This window comes from Salvelinus alpinus, chromosome 22 (genome assembly GCF_045679555.1).
Source record: "Salvelinus alpinus chromosome 22, SLU_Salpinus.1, whole genome shotgun sequence".
NCBI classification, from domain to species: domain Eukaryota; kingdom Metazoa; phylum Chordata; class Actinopteri; order Salmoniformes; family Salmonidae; genus Salvelinus; species Salvelinus alpinus.
This window is the reverse complement of record NC_092107.1, coordinates 4,581,592-4,604,012: the sequence shown is the minus strand read 5'-3', so window position 1 is coordinate 4,604,012 and position 22,421 is coordinate 4,581,592. Positions and strand designations below refer to the sequence as shown.

General features: G+C 42.5%; 1 protein-coding gene across 5 annotated transcripts in view; it reads right to left on the bottom strand.

The window, feature by feature from the left end:
- Window positions 1–246: 246 nt before the first annotated feature.
- LOC139548831 (LIM domain kinase 1-like) overlaps window positions 247–22,421 on the bottom strand; it is a 74,881-nt gene continuing 52,706 nt past the window's right edge. For 4 of the 5 annotated variants that reach the window (XM_071358698.1, XM_071358701.1, XM_071358699.1 and 1 more), the window contains 13 exons: window positions 18,428–18,537; window positions 16,062–16,262; window positions 15,338–15,443; window positions 14,844–15,040; window positions 14,103–14,292; window positions 13,553–13,639; window positions 11,878–12,009; window positions 11,531–11,590; window positions 10,926–10,991; window positions 2,405–2,558; window positions 2,152–2,207; window positions 1,089–1,246; window positions 247–582 (listed from right to left, as the gene is read on the bottom strand). In XM_071358698.1, the coding sequence (XP_071214799.1) occupies window positions 393–582; window positions 1,089–1,246; window positions 2,152–2,207; window positions 2,405–2,558; window positions 10,926–10,991; window positions 11,531–11,590; window positions 11,878–12,009; window positions 13,553–13,639; window positions 14,103–14,292; window positions 14,844–15,040; window positions 15,338–15,443; window positions 16,062–16,262; window positions 18,428–18,537 (1,707 nt within the window). In that variant the 3' untranslated portion in view covers window positions 247–392. Of the gene's footprint in view, window positions 583–1,088; window positions 1,247–2,151; window positions 2,208–2,404; window positions 2,559–9,781; window positions 10,072–10,925; window positions 10,992–11,530; window positions 11,591–11,877; window positions 12,010–13,552; window positions 13,640–14,102; window positions 14,293–14,843; window positions 15,041–15,337; window positions 15,444–16,061; window positions 16,263–18,427; window positions 18,538–22,421 lie in introns of those variants that run through there. The other variant, XM_071358703.1, reaches the window with a different exon arrangement.

Below are 22,421 nucleotides of genomic sequence, written 5' to 3'. Positions count from 1 at the left end.
AGTTACCAGCCTGACATTCAGCTAAGGTACAGCAATCATCAGACTGAAGCTATGATAGTGGTAATGTTAGTCTGAGTGAGTCTCTCTTGGTTGGAGTTGAATGAGTGAGTGCCTTTAGACAAGGCTGGCTTTTCCCATCCTCGTTTCCCCCTGAGTCTATACAGCCCATCGACAGCCCACTGTCAGCCTTCATGACCACTGTGACTGCTGTGGCATGAGGAGGTACGTACAGAGTTCCTGCCCCATCCCTCCCTGGACAGTGCAATGCAACTACTCCATTGCCAGAGGTACCGTAGGCTCTACTACCCTCCTCAATGACCACCATAACCCCCTCTCTCTGCCCACTCTCATGGGCTGAGACCAGCAGCATTCCGCTCTGTTCCGGATCCCTTCTACTCCGGAATCTCGGGGTGCGGGGGCAGGCCGTTTTCGGACCGCATGGCTGTGCAAGCCATGGTGGGGGCAGTGTGGTTTCCCCAGAATGCTTTGTGTAGCATGTCGAGCTCGGACACCACCGGCAGGCGGATCTCCAGGTGCATCTTCAGGTTCTCCAGCCACTCCTCCAGCTTGGTGAAGGCGGGGCTACAGACAGAAGAGCCAATCAGTCTTAGACTAGTGATGTCAACCTAGATCACATTTTATTTTTATTTTATTTAACCTTTATTTAACTAGGCAAGTCAGTTAAGAACAAATTCTTATTTACAATGACGGCCTAGCCCGGCCAAACCCCAAACCGGACGACGCTGGGCCAATTGTGCGCCGCCCTATGGGACACCCAAACACGGCCGGTTGTGATACAGCCTGGAGTTGAACCAGGGTCTGTAGTGATGCCTTAGACCGCTGCGCCACTCGGGAGCCCATAAATCAGTTACCATAGAAGTTATGGGACACGAGACTTATAATACACCAACACTCAACATAAATAGTATTATCAAACAATACAGTTTCCACTCATAAGACAAATACCTGGAAAAGTGTTCCTGTATGAATCATCCGTGTACAGAAGGTCAAGTTTAATCTACACCCCAAAAATCTCACACAGCATGGCGATACATGACTTAGGTCAGTGTCAGACACTACACACTCACCGTTTCTCAGCATCCAGGTCACAGCAGAGGACAGCCATAGGGAAGAAGGCAGGGGGGCAGTCTGGAGGACAGAAGTGCTCTAAGAAGCCTATCACATTCAGCCCAAAGTCATGGGCCCTGGGCAAGTAGTCTGGGTCTGCATTCACCCTACCGATGATCTGGAGGGGGAGAGAGAGAGGTTTACAGTAAGGAAAGGGCAAAAGGCGCTGTTGTTATAAGTTATAACACCAGTTATATGTTATAACACCAGTTATGAAGCTGGATCATTAGTCATAAACTGATATCAGATATCACGACTGCTTGCCAGATTCTTATTTAAACCTACAGATGTAGGATCTTAATTTGATCACTATTTTCTTTCATGCACCGTAGGAAATGCAATTGAGCTTTGTGATTTACATAAGTTCACTGAAAACCAACAATAACAGACGGTTATATTAACAGTATTGCACTTTCCATATAGCCTGCTTTTGGCCAGCTAATAGCCTAACCACCAATCAAGCGACATTTTGGACTAAACGTTCAAATCCTGTTGCTGCAGGATTATTTTGCTGTGACAATATAGGTCAAATTAAGATCCTACATATGTACATCTGACTTATTGCTCTGAGACTCCAGGCCCAGGGGAAAGGCAGTCCCCAATAACAGGGTATACCAAGCATAGAGGGACTGAGGGTATGCCCAATGGCACCCAAGGGACCACCAAACGAAGCCAGTTCAGCTAGCTAGACCACAGGCAGCCCCTGTCCCTGTCAGTCACCCACCACATAGAGAACTTCCCCTCTGTAATCCTGCCTCTGTAGAGGCCCTGGCTAATGGCGTCCATGTGGAGATAGACCCACTGCATCTCTCACTGCAGCGTTATTTTAATGTTTTAACAGAGCAGTTCAACCCATTGCTGCTGGTGACCAACCCTAATGGTTACCATGCTGCTTGGTTGGTCTCTCGCTCTCGCTCTCCTTCTCTCTCTCCCTATCTACTTTAAGATAACTCAAAAGGATTTAATGAGGAACACGAATACGTTTGACTATTGTTTCCATATTCTGCTGTCATGGGCACTCACTTCACAAAGCATGATCCCGAAGGAAAAGATGTCCACCTTTTCATCATAGCTTTTCCCTGTGAGAGAAGACATTCCAAGTAAAACATGAGGTTATTCGTTTCAGAGTACTGACATAATGTATTACAGTATGTGGTGTTGAAACAACTGAAGAATTCACATTTTTCTGTTTAAAACCCATTTGGTTGAGTCATTCGATTTAAGTGCAATTCAAGCAATGATGGTTAAAACAGGTCCACCCTGAACACCCACATACCGTGGATCATCTCCGGGGCCATCCAGTAGGGGTTGCCCACTACAGTGTATCTCTTCCTGCGGTCAGGTTTCTTCTGCAGGAGACTCTTGTCCTGGATCTTGTCTTCCACCATCAGCCGAGCCAGCCCAAAGTCTGCCACCACCACACTGTTATTCTACAGGGAGACAGAGAGGGGACAAACAGAGCAGACAGAGTCATTCATACGTGATCAGAGTGAGCAGCTGAACATTGTATGCTAGAAAACACTTGGTTTGTTATTTTTGATTAAAACAAAACTGCTATTCATTAAATACAAATACCGAACTTTTAACAGCTAGGACCTCTATTTCTTGTCTCGGAATCCTGCTTAACAGACAGGTTGAAGCCTGCTTGACTGAGACGCTAAACTGCTAGCCAGCAAGCTAACGAAGTTGGTACCAGATGAGTTTTGCAATGGAGCCCTCTTTGTCTGGAGAAAAAAATGAATGGTTCCTACTACCCTTTCTACTACCCTTTGTTTCAGGACAAACTGGATCACTCAGAGTTCCAATGCGACAATTGTTTACTTGCCGAGGATTATAGGCTTGAGGTGGCTTCCTTGATCACGCAGGTCGCTAGCCTACGTAAGAAACTGGGGGAAACGCAGAGTGGAATGGTTCAATTTTCTACGCCGATGGCTGGACGGCTTTTCTCCGCCTTGTCGTTTGTTGTTATCAGACTGGCCGGTGTTGCCCAGAGCTCCCCCATCTGATAGCGGAGTCGAAGGAGCACAGCATTAGGAGCAAGGCAATCAATGATGGTCGCATGTCATGAGCCGTAGAAGCCCCAACGAGAGGCCCGGAGCGGATACAAACAACTAATAGTTTTGCCGTCCTGGAGCCTGATCTTCCTGCACCTTCGTCGCTGGGGGTGCCTGTGTTTGGGCCGCAGTGCCTACTACTACAATTTGGAAGTTGACATCGGCAGCCTTCCGTCCCTGCTCTGGATCGAGCGGGGATTCTCCATCTGTCGGAGGCCTGCAGCAGGTGCCGGGAGCAACGGGCTTAAGTTATCCTGCCTCTTGCTTGTCCATAAAGGGTTCGCCAAATCCTGTGAAGCGTGGGACTTGGGCAGATTTCCTCGTCCTTCTCGCCAGCTGTGATTTTGGGCAGCTCCATGGTAAGAAATGTGACCGTTCCTGGTGCAAAAACAATGTCCTATCCCGGAGTTTGAGTAAATGACATTACTAAGCTTCTCCCGAATGTACTACGTCAGGACATGGAAATCGATTCTATCGTAGGTAATGGGGGTGTTAATGACATTATGAAGAGCTGCTTGACTCTCTGCTAGACACTCACAAAAGACCCATCATATCTGGCCCTGTGCCCTCTCAGAATCATGGCATGGAAAGCTTTAGCAGGATTTCCTCTTCACAACTGGCTATGTGATTATTGCAGCTAAATGGGTGTAACTTTTGTTGACAATTTCGATACCTTTTGGGGGAAAAAAACACGTTTTATAAGGAGGATGGGATCCACCCAAATCATTTGTGTTCCTGGATCCTTTCACAGCATTATAAGGCTGTATAGAGACAATGACTTATCAATGACCCAAGCCCAGCTCAGCTAATCCCTACCATTGTGTCGCTCAGCAAATGTACATTACACCAGGGGCGTTTGGTAGACACAATGTAAGTAACCTAATTTGTCCCTCAAACTACCCTGAATGCCTCTGTTGATCCTACAGCTATTGTATGCAGTAATCATGTGCCTATGAACCATATTTATACTGTTAGCACTGAGGTAGTGTGCCCTAGTAGGAAGTCCACTGTGTGCAGCTCACCCTGCACTAACATAAATAACATGAGAATATCTACTTCTGCTAAGCTTCCCAGTAAAGCAATAAAAACAAGCATCCCAGAAGAAAGTGCTCAAAATAGACCCACGTCAACATATGTAGCTTAAGAAACAAGGTTCATGAAATCAATAATTTGCTTGTAACAGATGACATTCATATTTTGACAATCTCTGAAACTCAATTAGATAAAATCTTTGATGATACAGTGGTGGCAATACAAGGTTATAACATTTAAAGAAAAGATAGAAATGCCAATGGTGGAGGTGTTGCTGTTTATATTCAGAACCACATTCCTGTAAAGATTAGAGAGGATCTAATGTTAAATATTGTTGAAGTAATATGGCTACAGGTTTATCTGCCTCACGTAAAGCCCATTCTGGTGGGAAGCTGCTATAGACCACCAAGTGCTAATGTGACAGGTTAAAGGAAATACTCATAGCCTGTTAAACATTAAAAAGTATTAGTAAGTTCATAGTATGTGAGGATCTTAAAACATCAAAGGTTAAGAAGATCATGCATTCAGTATTAGTTGATAGAGATTGATAACATTCATATAATTGTGTTAAAAAGTTAAAATCCGTCAAGCGTACAAAGGGTACGAATTGTGAGAGGAATGTGTAAACGTTATATTGATTACTTTATTTTGTGGTGCCTAATGGAAGGGTAAAAGTGTTAATCTGTGATCTACTAAATGCTCTTAATCTATGAGCCTGAGATCGATTGCGCTGGTTTCCACCCAAGTTCCCGGGGAAATCGCGGTCTTTTCTCATTGCACTAAAAGTTCTCTTCGAGGAAACAATACCGTATCACTCTCGTGATTATTTCTCCCCTTTTTCAGGTACGTTATTGATGATAAAAAAGAGTAATTTAAATGTAATAACTTGCTAACATGTCAAGAGTGTTTAAGGTGCGTCTTAGTAACATCTTGAGGAAGTTAGAGTTAAGTTCGCAGAGAGTAATATGAGCCCTGCTCGGTTGCAGCGAAGAACAGCTTCGTACTGAGAGTAGATGCCATTTTATGTCGATTGTGAATGAACATGTGCGTTGTTAATAAGATATTTTGCGGTGTTATTTGTATAATGGTTTTTCAAACACTTTATTGCCTGTTGATAAATTGAGTTATGGTTTACTGAGTTAAAGCTTTGTGCTTGACAGTTATATTGAAATTAGTATCTGTTTCAGTGAATTACAGTGTATACTGTTGTGACTTGAATAAGCCTTGTACCCTACAAAACTATCTATTTCCTGTAGATCTGTTGTTCTGTAAAATGTGTTACTTTTGTAAAATTATTGCACTAAAAGTACTCAGAGGAAACAATACCGTATCACTCTCGTGATTATTTCTCCCCTTTTTCAGGGGCGTAACACTAACAGTCAGTGTCTGGATATCTGTGTGAAATACTTGATACTGTATGTGATATCAACAGAGAGGTATATTTTCTGGGTGATTTAAATATTGACTGGCTTTCATCAAGCTGCACACTCAAGAAAAAGCTTCAAACTGTAACCAGTGCCTGCAACCTGGTTCAGGTTATCAGTCAACCAACCAGGGTAGTTACAAACACAGGAATGAAATCATCAACATGTATTGATCACATCTTTACTTATGCTGCAGAAATTAGCTTGAAAGCAGTATCCAGATCCATCGGATGTGTAAGGATCCGAAACACGGACATGAAACAGAACAGGAACTACATCTGGACAGGGGGAAAATAACAACATCCATGCTGACATGGGGAACAAAACTGAGGAACATACAGATATAGAGGGGGCAATCAACAACGTGAAGGAGTTCAGGTGAGTCCAATGAGCGCAGATGTGCGTAATGATGGTGACAGGTGTGCGTAATGAAGGATGTTGTGATCACAATATAGTAGCCATATCTAGGAAAACCAAAGTTCCAAAGGCTGGGCCTAATATAGTGTATAAGAGGTCATACAATACGTTTTGTAGTGATTCCTATGTTGTTGATGTAAAGAATATTTGTTGGTCCGTGGTGTGTAATGAGGAGCAAACACACTGCATTTGACACATTTATTCAATTTACTAACAAGCATGCACCTATTAAGAAAATGACTGTCAAAACAGTTAAATCCCTGTGAATTGATGAGGAATTGAAACATTGTATGGTTGAGCGGGATGAGGCAAAAGGAATGGCAAATAAGTCTGGCTGCACAACTGATTAGCAAACATATTGCAAATTGAGAAATCATGTGACAAACTGAATAAAAAGAAGAAGAAACTATGAAACAAAGATAAATGACAAAGAATAATAGTAAAAAGCTTTGGAGCTCCTTAAATAACATTTTGGGAAAAAAGGAAAACTCAGCTCAATCATTCATTGAATCAGATGGCTCATTCATCACAAAACCAAATGATATTGCCAAATATTTCAAATACTTTTTCATTGGCAAGATTAGCAAACTTAGGCATGAAAAGCTGACACTACACATCCAAGTATATCTGAGCAAATTATGAAAGAAAGGAATTCTAATTTTGAAATCCGTAAAGAGAGTCTGGAAGAGTTGAAAAAATGATTGTTGTCTATCAACAATGACAAGCCACCGGGGTCTGACAATTACTGAGGATAACAGCGGATGATATTGCCACTCCTATTTGCCATATTTTCAATTTAAGCCTACTAGAAAGTGTGTGCCCCCAGGCTTGGAGGGAAGCAAAAGTCATTCCGCTACCTAAGACTAGTAAAGCCCCCATCACTGGCTCAAAATGGCCGACCAATCAGCCTGTTATCCTTAGTAAACTCCAATGCTATTTTACAGTAAACAAATTGACAACAAATTTTCAGCAAGCTTATAGGGAAGGACATTCAACAAGCATAGCACTTACACAAATGATTGATGATTGGCTGAGAGAAATTGATGATAAAAATATTGTGGGGGCTGCTTTTGACATTATCGATCATAGTCTGTTGCTGGAAAAACGTATGTGTTATGGCTTTACACCCCCTGCTATGTGGATAAAGAGTTACCTGTCTAACAGAACAGAGGGTGTTCTTTAATGGAAGCCTCCCCAACATAATCCAGGTAGAATCAGGAATTCCCCAGGGCAGCTGTCTAGGCCCATTACTTTTTTCAATCTTTACTAATGACATGCCACTGGCTTTGAATAAAGCCAGAGTGTCTATGTATGCGGATGACTCAACACTATACATGTCAGCTACTACAGCGACTGAAATGACTGCAACACTCAACAAAGAGTTGCAGTTAGTTTCAGAGTGGGTGGCAAGGAATAAGTTAGTCTTAAATATTTCTAAAACTAAAAGCATTGTATTTGGGACAAATCAATCACTAAACCCTAAATCTCAACTAAATCTTGTAATTAATAATGTGGAAATTTAGCAAGTTGAGGTGACTAAACTGATTGGAGTAACCTTGGACTGTAAACTGTCATGGTCAAAACATATTGATACAACAGTAGCTAGGATAGGGAGAAGTATGTCCATAATAATGCGCTGCTCTACCTTCTTAACAGCACTATCAACAAGGCAGGTCCTACAGGGCCTAGTTTTGTCGCACCAGAACTACTGTTCAGTCATGTGGTCAGGTGCCACAAAAAAGGACTTAGGAAAATTGCAATTGGCTCAGAACTGTCGGCACAGCTGGCCCTTGGATGAACATAAAGAGCTAATATGAATAATATACATGTCAAATCTCTCCTGGCTCAAAGTGGAGGAGAGATTGACTTCATCACTACTTGTATTTATGAGAGGTATTGACATGTTGAATGCACCGAGCTGTCTGTTTGAACTAGAGGTCGACCGATTATGATTTTTCAATGCCGATACCGATACCGATTATTGGAGGACAAAAAAAGCCGATACCGATTAATCGGCCGATTTATTTAAAAATATATATATTTTTTTAAATATATATCATACACACACACACATTTTTGTAATAATGACAATTGCAACAATACTGAATGAACAATGAACACTTTTATTTTAACTTAATATAATACATAAATACACACACACACACACACACAGCTCTGAAGTGACAATGATACTGAAGAGTCTGCTTAGGAGACAAATACTCTCAACTGTTTGAATAAAAATAGAGTTTAAGTTACCTGTGATGAATGTTGAAAACAAAAACTGTCATTTCTATATGCAGGAAATCCTATTTTAATAATGGGCATGGTAAGAATTGACGACCAAAGTGCGAGTCATAATTCCCATGACACCTAGCAAAATCTGAAAAGCGGTTCCTTCATTTATTCCATAGGATATTTTTAGATTCACTTAAAATAAGGTCTGTGTTTCGTGTAGGCTTACACCACCTTGCCAATTTTATAACTGTGTAGATATCCATAGCACAAGGTAACTCTGATCAATATTGGCTAAATATAAGCGAATATTTTTTAAATATTTTTTTTAATTATTTTTGTAGAGTGGATTTATGAAAATATGTTGACAAACGTAACACGGGTATCAAAACATCGAGGCGGTTTAAGCCTGCACGAAACACAGACCTTATTTGAAGTAGATCAAGACATTCTCTATGGAAGACATGAACGGTAAAATAACGAAGGAACCCCTGTCAAGTTCAGCCGCAAGTTATTACAGGAATTATAACGCGCCGACTATTTCTCTCTAAACCATATACCTTTGACTAATCCGGAAACTATCACCTCGAAAACAAAACGTTTATTCCGTTCCGTATTTTATCTAACGGGTGGCATCCATGAGTCTAAATATTCCTGTTACATTGCACAACCTTCAATGTTGTCATAATTACGTAAAATTCTGGCAAATTAGTTCGCAAAGAGCCAGGCGGCCCAAACTGTTGCATATACCCTGACTCTGCGTGCAATGAACGCAAGAGAAATGACACAATTTCACCTGGTTAATATTGCCTGCTAACCTGGATTTCTTTTAGCAAAATATGCAGGTTTAAAAATATATACTTGATTTTAAGAAAGGCATTGATGTTTATGGTTAAGTACATATTGGAGCAATGACAGTCATTGATTGATTGTTTTTTATAAGATAAGTTTAATGCTAGCTAGCAATTTACCTTAGCTTACTGCATTCACAGGCAGGCTCCTCGTGGAGTGCAATGTAATCAGTGTCAGGGCATTGGACTAGTTAACTGTAAGTTTGCAAGATTGGATCCCCCGAGCTGACATGGTTAAAAATCTGTCGTTTTGCCCCTGAACGAGGCAGAACGTTCCTAGGCCGGATTTGAAAATAAGAATGTGTTCTTAACTGACTTGCCTAGTTAAATAAAGATTAAATAAAGGTCTAAAAAATAATTTTTAAAAAACCATTAAAAAATTTAAAAACATATATATATTTTTTTAATCGGCAAATCGACGCCCAAAAATACCGATTTCCGATTGTTATGAAAACTTGAAATCGGCCCTGATTAATCGGTCGACCTCTAGTTTGAACTACTGGCGCACAGCTCGGACACCCATGCATACCCCACAAGACATGCCACAAGAGGTCTCATCACAGTCCCCAAATCCAGGACAGACTATGGGAGGCGCACAGTACTACATAGAGCCATGACAACTCTATTGCACATCAAGTAACACATGCAAGCAGTAAAATTAGATTTTAAAAACAGATAAAAATACACCTTATCGAACTGTGGAGACTGTGAAGGAACACAAACATAGGCACAGACACATGCATACACACACACACGATAACATACGCACTATAAACATGGATTTTGTACTGTAGATATGTGGTAGTGGTGGAGTAGGGGCCTGAGGGCACACAGTGTGTGGTGAAATCTGTGAATGTATTGTAATGTTTTTGAAATTGTATAACACAATACTATCAATACCAGCCCAAAGTCTGCCACCACCACACTGTTATTCTAAAGGGAGACAGAGTGTCAGGTTTTGGCCAAGACTGTTCGGGTTTTGGTCACTAGATGTCCCCATTGCACCTTTTTTGTACCTTTTGTTTTTCTTGCTCTAATTATTGTTTGCACCTGTGTTCCTTGCTCAGTGTTTGTAAGTTAGCACCCAGCCCCAGCCCAAGCCTTGTTTTATTCAGATATTTCTCTTGTTGGATTTTCCAGAGGTTCTCTGGTTTAGTTCTTGTGTATTATTTGAGTAGTCTTTTGAGGTTTGTTTTTCCCTGCTGTTTTTTACCACTTTGTGGAGTTTCTTTTGTATTTTGGAGGATTTCCATTTTGTGCCTTTTGGCTTTATTTTTGGACATTGTGGATTTAGTTTCTTTGCCTGAAGATTTTGTTCTTTAATTAAACCACCATCTCTAGTACTGCTGTGTCTGCCTCATCTTCTGGGTTCTGACGATTATTAGTGACTGTTTCTCGCACCGGGTCCTGACACAGAGGACACACAGACAGAGTCACATCTGCTGCATCACAATACTTAGAATACCAAACACACTGCAAACCTACCTATAAGACTATACATCTTACCAGACATAAAGGCACATGCCAGATAGAGCACACTCAACAACATAGAGGAATAAAGAGAGTGAATACTATGACCGTTGACTTTGAGAGGTACAAACACTCTACTGTACAGTACTTTACCCTAACAAAGGTTTCTCTGTGTCTAATGTCAATACATCTCCATTGTCACATCTCTTTCAACGAGAGACAAACCTGTATGATCTAGACATACAGGTGCAAACTCTTAATCCTCAAAGAAAACACACACCCTTGAGAGAGAACACACCTCACACCTCTGTACTCACCTCTCTGACAAGACAGTTGTATGAGTTCAGGTCGCGGTGGATTATGTTCATGGAATGCAGATATGACTGGAAGACAGAGAGAAAGAGAGAGTGATGGAAAGAGAGAGAGTGAAAGAAAGAAAACAAGAGTTAGGTATTAAGCCTAAACCTCAAACCAGTGCCTAGTGGAACAAATGTGCATTGTTCTTCTTTCAAACCCTTGGCAGAGTATAGCCTTTGTACATTCACTAATCTACAGTCATGTGCTATATTCATCACTGTAAACCCAAATCAAAGGCAACACAATATGACTACCCATGATTCCCTAATCCAGAAGGAATTCAAGCTGTAATTTTCATATAGGGAAAATCTGCTACACATGTGAACAACACTGCTGCTACACTTCCTCTAGATCTCCACTGGAGGGCAATGTGAGCATGGTTAGTTTGACTGCACTGTGTGTGTTATTCTATTCACCACCACTGCACTGCAGTTTCTCTGATTGCAGCAGTGAACCCTGGTGCCCTGGTCCTGACAAAACCCAGTGTACACTGGCTTCTGATCTGTTTTTGGTTTTATTCTAGAGGCATTCTATACATTCTATTAGGCATGGATCATTCACTCACCATCCCTGCAGCGATGTCTTTAGCAAAGCTCACTCTCTGATTCCAAGGGTAGTTGGTATCCTGTTAGTAAGACAAACCAAGGATAGAATCAGACTCTGGATGTTTCACAGAACATAAACACCAGTGATTAAAACTAAAGGGAGGCTCTCTAATCCTAATCCTGTATCCTCTGATGACTCTGAGACACAATGTACAACACGCAACTATGCACTCATGGGGACACACAGCCACCCAACCGCACACACACAACCTGGTGCAGTGGCACACCCATACAGAAGTGCACACAACAAAGTACTAAAATCCCACACAGACAGACAGACACACACAGACAGACACACCACCGTTACCATTTTCTTAATGATCTCCCTCAGGGTTCCTCCTTTGATGTACTCTGCAATGAAGTTGAGTCTCTTGTCTTTGTAGAGGACACCTATAAACTTCAGCACATTGGGGTGCTCCAGACAACGCATCACCTTCACCTGGAGAGGGAGGAGGGTACACATTTTAAGGCTTGGAAAATACTTTAGGTTTAAATGTGGGACCTTTGTTAGTTATTGAACCCCTATTTAGAGCTACAGTCCAGGAGCTGTCCTAGTCCTGACTCCTCATAAAGACCAATCATCTAGGAGCTGGTGGGAGTGGTTGTATTGTGTGGGTTTAGTGAAAGCAGTAGTTAGATGAACTGGGTGGGTAGCTACATAATTAGTGAAAGACCTCCTTGTCTCCCGCCCTGAGGGTCTCTGTGAGATGGACATTCTTCCTTCTAGACTTTGATTTTAGTCTATAACCATTTCCTCCTGGTCTAAACATATAAGATGTCTCCTCTCCTGTCATTAACTTGACATAATCGTAACAAGAAACAGGAATAATACGTGGTTATTACAGCTTCCCAAAGAGAGAAAAACTGATTAGGTCCTAAAGGAGGTAGACATTACATAAGCTACTCTGAAGTCAAGGGAAGGGAGGGAGAAAACTATTTTGAAGGCTTTGATTTAAAATGGGCACCAAGGCTCAAAAGGCCAACGGTTTTAAAAAGGACTACCATGTCTCTAACATAAGGGCAAGACTCCAATCCATCAAACAACTTAAAAAACGTCTTGAACTCAGGAAACCATTCCCAAGGCGGAGTTTGTGATGTGTGTGATTAGTTTGCGAGAGAGCTGAGCCCTTCCTTTGTAATTGGAGTGTTATGCAGGCAGGGCACTAATAAAAACAGTTATAAAACAAACCTCAGTCTGCATTCCTCTAGCTGTTTGTTTGTTGGTGGGCGGTCATGGCCTGTTGTTTTAACTGCTTACAGAGTTATTAAAGGGACTACGGGTGTTAACCTGCACACCTCAGTGTTCACACAGTGTTTCCTGAAGAGGAGAGTAGAATGCAGGGTAGAATAGTGTATTTGTATGTGGGCACATGTGTGGCGAGTGTGCATTTGATTGTCGATGTGAGTGTCTGTGTATCTGGGAGGGATGTGGTAAAGGGTGTATACCTGTGTATACCTCTAATGACTATCTGTCCACCCCTCACAGTCTAATTAGGGTGGGGTACTTTTTACGAGGTGTAGTGGTGTGTATTACTGTCATCTAAACATGACATTTAGAGCTTGATAAACTAAACTCTGTGGTAAACCTAGACCAGCAGTGTTAACAATAATGGCCAGGGTTGGAAACATGGTCTGTGATCTTTGTCACTGAACGAAGCCAAAGCATTGTTCTTGACGATACATGTTCTGTAGATACGTAGCACAGGATTGTACTGTCCTTAGAAGAAGTGGGAGCTCTTTGGGACAAGCACAGAGATTGTCATTGCGTGTGGTGGTTCAAATCATTGGAATAAAGGAAAGAGATGGATGGTGTACCTTCATAAACCTTTAATATTTAAGGCTTATCTAAAATCTTCTGAAATAATTTATAAGCAAATTTCATTTAGAATCTCAATGTATCTCCTGATTTGACCCCGTTGAACCCTGATGGTGACACATCAACAAAGGCAAAAGAAGTCAAGGTTGAAAGAGTGGTCACCCACTTCTTTTAGGAATGACCTCTGTGTCTCGTCATCAAAACGAATCAGCTCCTTCATCACCATCACCTCCCCTGTCTCTCTGTGGGTCACCTGCAGAAACACACACACACCGTGATGTCATCAGCCTGCGCCACAGGGAATGGGGGTACTTTCCGTTCAAAGCTAATTTCACCCCAACAGGTAAACTCTGGGAGTCTGGGAATAAAAACCCTGGATATATGTGGTATCCCTCTCAAAGCAGATATTTACTCCCTGCTTGAATGCATCTTCCAAGCAGCAGATGCACACATATAGGCTCCTGTACTTTCTGGTTTCATCTGAGGCCATTCTGTAAAGCATCTCAATGCTGCCATCTTCTGGAACTTTTGAAAACAGAATATACTGCTCCTACGCAGTAACATTTGACACACATTCAGTAGTGTGAAGTGGGATTTTTAAGGTGTTGGAATTGTCCCCCAAAATTAAATGCTTTTTCATGGTCATCTTTAACAGAGAGGACAGTTGAACAGACAATGTACACCTCATACCCAAGTCATCAGGTTGGTGTGTTTACCTTGATGGCCTGTCCAAAGCAGCCTTTTCCCAGCACCTCTCCATGGATGAGGTCTGAGGCCCGGAAGATCCGGTGCATGCGACTGTTGGAGACGACCCGCAGTGACTCGGAGCGGTTAATGTCCTTCCTCTGAGAGAGAGGGGATGCTGCGTTACTGGAGCACGGAGACTTATCAATACTGTAGCTCCGCCTGGAGAGAGAGGGGGAGAGAGGGAGAGAGAGATAAAAGAAGGGAGTGAAAGGTGGAGAGAAGGAAAAAGAGAAAGATGGAACAAACAAAGAAAAATAAATCATCAGTCTCACAGGATCACTGATGTGCATCCATACTGCCCTTCACAGTGTTAAATGACGCTGCCAACCCTGTCATAAGGCACCAGTCCAGCATCTACTACCGTTATATACTAATTATGAAATTGGAGCGACAGCGTAATTGCAGTTAGACATTGCTCACCCATTTCACTGAAGAGCTGAAATAATGTAAATATATGTCAGCCCACACATTTGCACCAATAAAATGTAATTCATGTAAGCTAATTATGTCTAAAATGTGTTTAGTACACGTTGAATGCTTTTATTTATGCATACATTCATTTAGCTGAAGATTTCATATAAATCTGTATTTTGTTGCGTATTTCTTTCATTTTCTATCCTATTCATACTGTACTTGAAATAAACCAAAACACCATGTCTAAAACAGCATGTATTTGTGCGTCTGTAAATGTCACTGAGATTAGTCCTTACGTGATCATGCGTGAGCGTAGGTTATTGATGTCTGGGTGTGGGGGTTGGGTGATGGGGAGGATGGGGCTGGGACCGCCAGACAGAGGAGTGATCAGAGGTCCGTCCACCGTCTCCCCCTCTGAACCCCCCTGGTCGTGGGGGTCGTGCTCTATGGTCAGCTGGAGCAGACGACTGGTCTCCTGGATGAGCAGGTCAATCTGGTGGAGCGGAGGAAAAAGATGATCAGTTTAGCATTAGAATGTAACATAACATGTAGAATCTAGCATAGCATATAGCATAGCATGTAGCATGGCTAAGAATCTTCATGTTTTGGTGGAGTGAATGAGATTGCCTCCTAGTGTCTATCAACTCCATGTTCTGTAGATTTAAACATGAGTAAGGACTTAAACGTAGATCTTCTAACATCAAGCCTTGAATTTCATTAACATCTCACTAATATCAATGTCATTGATGTCTAACAGCAACACAGGTAGAAGAGATGTCAGTTAGGTTACCTCATCGAGAGGAACATTCCTGATGGGTGTTCCGTTGATCTCCAGGATCCGGTCTCCGACATGTATGGAGTTCTTTACATCTGGACTGATCAACTCAGAGTCCACCCTGGAGAAGGAATGAGAGAACAGCGATAATCAGTTGGACACAGATTTAACCTCGATATCCATCTTTCTCCCATTACATTAGCCGAGTGATTACATCATAAGTCTAGGAAGTATGACAGCGTCAGACTTTAGAAAATCTAACATGTACAGAATGGTATACTGGTCCACTGGAAAGATAAAAGACCGGACTGCGTATATACTGCTAGATCCTTTCCATCCCTTTTGTTGTACAAGGACATGGGTATAGTATTTAATCTACACTGGATTTAAATAACAATGTCCTCACCTTCCCTAACTTCCATTCTGTGCTTTTCTCTGACTTCCATGTCTCCCGTTCATTCATCTCCAATCCTTCTGTTAGCCTCCCCATCCATTCCCTTCTCCCCATCCATCCCCCCTCCCTCCCCCAATCCATCCCTCCCTTGGTGTATTTATTACAATTCTATTAAATTTTTTATTAAACCAGGAAGTCCCACTAAATAAGGAATAATATTTTCCCCTCTCTCGCTCCCCCTCTCTCTTTCCCTATCCCTCCTTATCTCCACCCTCCCATTGCCTACCTACCCCCCTCTCTCACCTTCCATGCCTCCTACCCCCCTCATCCTTCCTCTATACTCACTGTGACACCCTGACAGTGTGTTCAGGGCCGTAGCCGTTGGGACTGAGAGGGCTGAGAGGCTGGTCGATGGCGACTGAGATCCCTCTCCGCCCGTCTGTGGAGGCTGGGATGGACACCAGGGTCACCGTGTGGGGGATCCTGGAGCATGGTGAGTCTGACAGGGACACAGGCGTCACAATGGTCTGGTAGTAACAGTGGCCACTGTGGAGGGAGAAGGGGTAGAGACGCAGGGGGAGGTCAGCATAGATAGAATAGACAAGTGTACGAATATCCGTAATGCTATATTAATACAGAAAAATAAGAATGGAAATGTAATTTGTTCTTATACACAATGGCATTTACGCATATTACACTTTTTATTTTGGACATACGCTACCGTTCAAAAGTTTGGGGTCACTTAAAAATGTCCTTGTTTTTGAAAGAAAAGCACATTTTTAGTCCATTAAAATAACATAAAATTGGTCAGAAATACAGTGTAGACATTGTTAATGTTGTAAATGACTATTGTAGCTGGAAACGGCAGATTTTTAATGAGGACAAGTACATTAGAGTGTCTAGTTTGAGAAACAGACGCCTCAACTGGCAGCTTCATTAAATAGTACCCGCAAAACACCAGTCTCAATGTCAACAGTGAAGAGGCAACTCCGGGATGCTGGCCTTCTAGGCAGAGTTCCAAAGAAAAAGCCATATCTCAGACTGGCCAATAAAAATAAAAGATTAAGATGGGCAAAAGAGCCTCCCGGGTGGCGCAGTGGTCTAGGGCACTGCATCGCAGCGCTAGCTGTGCCACCAGAGACTCTGGGTTTGCGCCCAGGCTCTGTCGCAGCCGGCAGCGACCGGGAGGTCCGTGGGGCGACGCACAATTGGCCTAGCGTCGTCCGGGTTAGGGAGGGTTTGGCCGGTAGGGATATCCTTGTCTCATCGCGCTCCAGCGACTCCTGTGGCGGGCCGGGCGCAGTGCGCGCTAACCAAGGGGGCCAGGTGCACGGTGCACGGCTAACCAAGGGGGCCAGGTGCACACACATTGGTGCGGCTGGCTTCCGGGTTGGAGGCGCGCTGTGTTAAGAAGCAGTGCGGCTTGGTTGGGTTGTGCTTCGGAGGACGCATGGCTTTTGACCTTCGTCTCTCCCGAGCCCGTACGGGAGTTGTAGCGATGAGACAAGATTGTAATTACTAGTGATTGGATACCACGAAAATTGGGGAGAAAAGGGGGTAAAATGTATTAAAAAAAACAAAAAAAAAACACAGACACTGGACAGAGGAACTCTGCCTAGAAGGCCAGCATCCCGGAGTTGCCTCTTCACTGTAGACATTGAGACTGGGGTTTTGCGGGTACTATTTAATGAAGCTGCCAGTTGAGGACTTGTGAGGCATCTGTTTCTCAAACTAGACACTAATGTACTTGTCCTCTTGCTCAGTTGTGCACCGGGGCCTCCCACTCCTCTTTCTATTCTGGTTAGAGACAGTTTGCGCTGTTCTGTGAAGGTACACAGCGTTGTACGAGATCTTCAGTTTCTTGGCAATTTCTCGCATGGAATAGCCTTCATTTCTCAGAACAAGAATAGACTGACGAGTTTCAGAAGAAAGGTCTTTGTTTCAGAACAGTTTTCAGCTGTGCTAACATAATTGCAAAAGGGTTTTCTAATGATCAATTAGCCTTTTAAAATAATAAACTTGCATTAGATAACAGCGTGCCATTGGAACACAGGAGTAATGGTTGCTGATAATGGGCCTCCTAATGCCTATGTAGATATTACATAAAAAATCAGCCGTTTCCAGCTACAATAGTCATTTACAACATTAACAATGTCTACACTGTATTTCTGACCAATTTGATGTTATTTTAAATGGACCAAAAATTTGCTTTTGAAAGGTAGTGTACGTGATCATTTACATTTCTGTGTGCATCACCTGATAGAATGAAATAATATTCTAACATTGTGCCAGAATGTCAAGTGGCAGAATAATGATCAAGTCAACCTCCCATCACACACACACTGACACTTCCATTCAGAGCTCACAGGACAATGACTGCTTGCATTTCAACATCCCTTCCTCCCTCCTCGTGTCAGGGTGTGTGTGTGTGTCATACAGTACCCCCTTCCTTACCTCATGTCCGTTGCTTCTCTATCCACCACTACCGTTATTTCCACATTTCTATTTCTGCTTTGGGCTACAGTGGCCAGGCTGCACAGCACTGGTGTTACTGTAATAACGTTATCAACAAATTATAACCTCTCGTCTCCAAGACAAATAGTGACCTTCCCTTGAGTCTGCTGAATCTCTACACCCTACTCCCTATTAGCACTGACTGAAATATATGAGGATCATGTTATAAATAAAGTTGTATGATCACTATAATGTACCAGTATAGTTTGGACCTCTCCACCAGTGCGTAGGTGTCTCCGTCTCCGATGAAGGCTCTGCAGTTCAGACAGGTGAAGCATTCTGGGTGGTACTTCTGTTCCCCTGCGACCTAGAAGACACACGCAGAGGGAGGGTCAGGGTAGGATTCCTAGGTAGGGTTAAGAGTCAGCTAAACAACTTCTTTTCATCCTTTTATTCAACCTTTATTTCAACAGGTCGGTCAATTGCAAACCAAATTATTCTCTTGCAATGACCACCTGTCTGACCAAGACGGAAAAGCAAGGCAAAGAGAAATCTACAAAACAACACAATGACAGGTCAAACATTAAACAAAGCAAAGAGAATGTACTACAAGTCTACTATAAGTTCACTACTTGTTCAGGTCAGTAGATGCATCACATCGCAATAACAGCAACAAACGGAGAAACAAACTAGGGCAGATGCAGGTTAACCAGTGCAAGGAGGGCTAGATTGCTGTGGCTGATATCAGCGTTATTAACTTCAGGCTGGTTTCTATCTAGCTCAATCCAATCACTGGCAGAAGCAGGGAGCTGAGAATTGAATTGCGGCTCAAAACAGCAGATCCAGTTAAATTACCGACCCCGACTAGATTTGTAAACAAACAGATACCATAATCACACAGGCTCCTTATATATGCTTAACATAGTAACCAGGCAAATTGGTCTAAATGATGCCACTTGAGAAAGCTTTTGGCAAAAGGTTTTCCTTATAGCTCACAATATGTATGGTCATTTACTGAAGGATGTAAGACCACTAGGGCCTGATTTACACATGGAATGCAAATCTATACATAGAACTCACCCAGGTAGAATTACCTTAAATGCAAATGGCCAACATCCCTGGTTGTATAGGGCTAATCAGGGCTTTACTTAAACAAGAACCTGGTGACCTTGTAGCTCCTCAAAGACAGAGGTTGAAGAGCTCTCTCTCTCTCTCTCTCTCTCTCTCTCTCTCTCTCTCTCTCTCTCTCTCTCTCTCTCTCTCTCTCTCTCTCTCTCTCTCTCTCTCTCTCTCTCTCTCTCTCTCTCTCTCTCTCTCTCTCTCTCTCTCTCTCTCTCTCTCTCTCTCTCTCTCTCTCTCTCTCTCTCTCTCTCTCTCTCTCTCTCTCTCTCTCTCTCTCTCTCTCTCTCTCTCTCTCTCTCTCTCTCTCTCATCAGCAGAGGGTTGGGCTTGAGGTGGGTGTGGTAGGCACTCAAGAGCTGCAATTCAAATTTCACCGAGGGGGAGTTTTCAGGGATGTGAGAGATGGGGGGAATACTGAACAAAGAAGAGTAATCTATGAAATATGAGAAAAAAAGAGAGAAAAAAAGACTGTTCTTATGAGTTTGGAAAACACTTGTATTTCACCTCCCCATCTCGAGGCTTCCACTGCTGCAAGCCTCATAAAAAAAGTGTGGCACTAGCAACTTCCTTTAAGAGTGGCACAGTGCTTTTAAATGGTCGATAATATAGATACCAACAACAAAAAAACAGCCCTGTCTGCTCCGCCCCCCAGGGAGCATTCCCATGGAAACCAGAGAACCCACACAGAGAGAGTACCCTCGGGCTGCTTGGAGGAAGTCATTGGAACACATTAAGGAATTAATCAATAATAAGTCATTAACATGAGCAGCTCATCCCAGCCACAGGAAAAGCTATGTCTGACTCTGAGCATCTACTGATGCAGAAATGAATGGAGAGAGAGAGAGAATAAAAAAGAAAGGATTTATGATTTATGTTTGTACCTTTTTAACCTTGATTGTTCATGTTAACAACAGAGCAGAGAGACTCAGAGAGCGAATGAGAAGAGAGAGAGGAGAGAAGGTAATGACTGTGTAATTGGCTTCCATTTGAGCTCTGGAGCAGACGGAACATGAAATGAGTTGGTAAAGAAAAGCAGCCTCAATGGCTTGGTGAGTCACAGTCATTGTGTTTTGGAGTGGAGTAGGGAGGGTAAAACAATGATAAGTGGCTGACATCTTTATGTCAGTTATGATCACAGTACGTGTAAACACCACATCACAGAGACTCAGAGGGAGATGAGATTATAATTCTAGATACATTAGAGCGTGTGCCGTGTTGAGAATGAAGTACAACAAATTATGAAAGATAGGGGTCAAAATGTCTTCTATAGAGTAAAGACAGATAGTAGAATATGCATGTGAGCGTGTGTGTTTGTGTGTATGTGTGTGTGTGTGTATGGGTGTGTATGGGTGTGTGTGTGTGTGCGCGCCTGTACAGCAAATTGGCCAGTGTTACCCAGTGTTGATTATTCAGTGTAATATTTCTACTGGTGATTCAGGTGTTAAATGAACTCTGTAAGTGAACCCGAGTGTTGGTGTTAATAACCCGTGTTAAACCAAAACCAGACCCATCATTATAATATTTCCCAGCATGCTCTATTGCAGGTTGATTTTTAGAATTGTTTGTTTCAATATTTATGTTTTTGCATGGACACTGATTGATTAATTAATCTTATGCTACTCAAATATAAATAACATACATTTTTCTAAACTAATCCAATCTGTTACTTTGTTGCACCAGTTATTGAAATGGTTGTTCCAGTTTAGATGGTTTAGGTAGTCCATATCTTAGTCTTCCCAACCCGGCAGTCAGTCTGAATGCAGGTTGCGACTGAATAAAAATGTCAAATGTTGGATAACCCCACTCTGGTTGGATTCCAATAAGAATTACACATTACTTTGCTAGCCAAAATAATGTGACTTGCAGGCCTGAAAACTAAGAGTTTCAGGCCACTCACTGTATAGGGTAAAACTAGGCCTTCAAAATAAGGCCTTATTAAATACTTGTTGTATTGTGTTAAATAATACATTTTTAATGATAACATATTTGCTTAGGATCTCACTTGATGAAGGTTTCAGGACTGAAAATGGATGAAATCAACAACCATGTCTTTGTCATTAACAAATACAGTCATGGGTGTTAACACTACAATTCACTTGAAAGGCATTCTGGGTAAAATGCAAATAAGGCTTTACACTAAGCAGTGTGTTAATTTAACACTGAAAAGTGTGGACCCGTATAGACACTGGACCAGTGTTAAATTTAACACTGTCAGTGTTGATTTATCACTTTAGATTTTGCTGTGTGTGTGTGTGTGAGTGTGTGTGTGCGTGTGTGGCAGGCAGAGGCCAGTCTCAGGTGTGAGCCCCCGTGGGGAGGAGAAGAAGGACAGCTGGATGGAGAGGAAGAGACAGTGTGATGCCTGTCACACTCTGACACTGTGGCTGCTGCCATTTGTCGACCCCCGCCCCCTCCTTTCCTACACACTCCACCCCACACACACTTCTCTCCAACCACATCTGACAACTGACAGCTGCTGCTGCACACGCACAAAGAAAAGACTCCTACATCAAAAGCCTGAGGGACAGAGCAGAGCAAGTGAGAGAGAGAGAGAGAGAGAGGAAAAGGGAGAGAAAGAAAGAAAAGATAGAGAAGCTAACAATAACCCTGTACATCTCTCATAGGTGGAAAGTTCTATTACCTTTGTCTCACTGATAATTGAGTTAGTTTCATTCTGAGATATTGTGAACTATGTAGCATGAGAAACCTGCCAAAAAGTTGGTTAAAAATCTTAAATTTACAATGAGTGGGGATAACTTACAGAACATACTGTAACTACCCACAGCTGGTCTCTCCCTCTCTCTCTCTCTCCCTCCCGCACTCTCTCTCTCTCTCTCTCTTTCCCTCTCTCTCTGTATGTAAGAGAGCAGTGTGGCTTGGTCATGTGGCGCACACAGGACCACTGTCCAGAACAATCCAAATCATCAGCACGTTTCCTTTGGGAAGAGTGAGGTCGCCATGGAGAAGCATCTGGAAACAGCGTGTTACCATGGTGAGCTGGAGGGAGGCGGTCACATATTAAGCATGATCCTATAATGAACAATGACTGCACCAGCTAGGGACTTGTGATGAAGATACAGTGGTGAGAAATGCAATTAATCTGGAAATAGAAAGCAGGAAGTTGCCTGG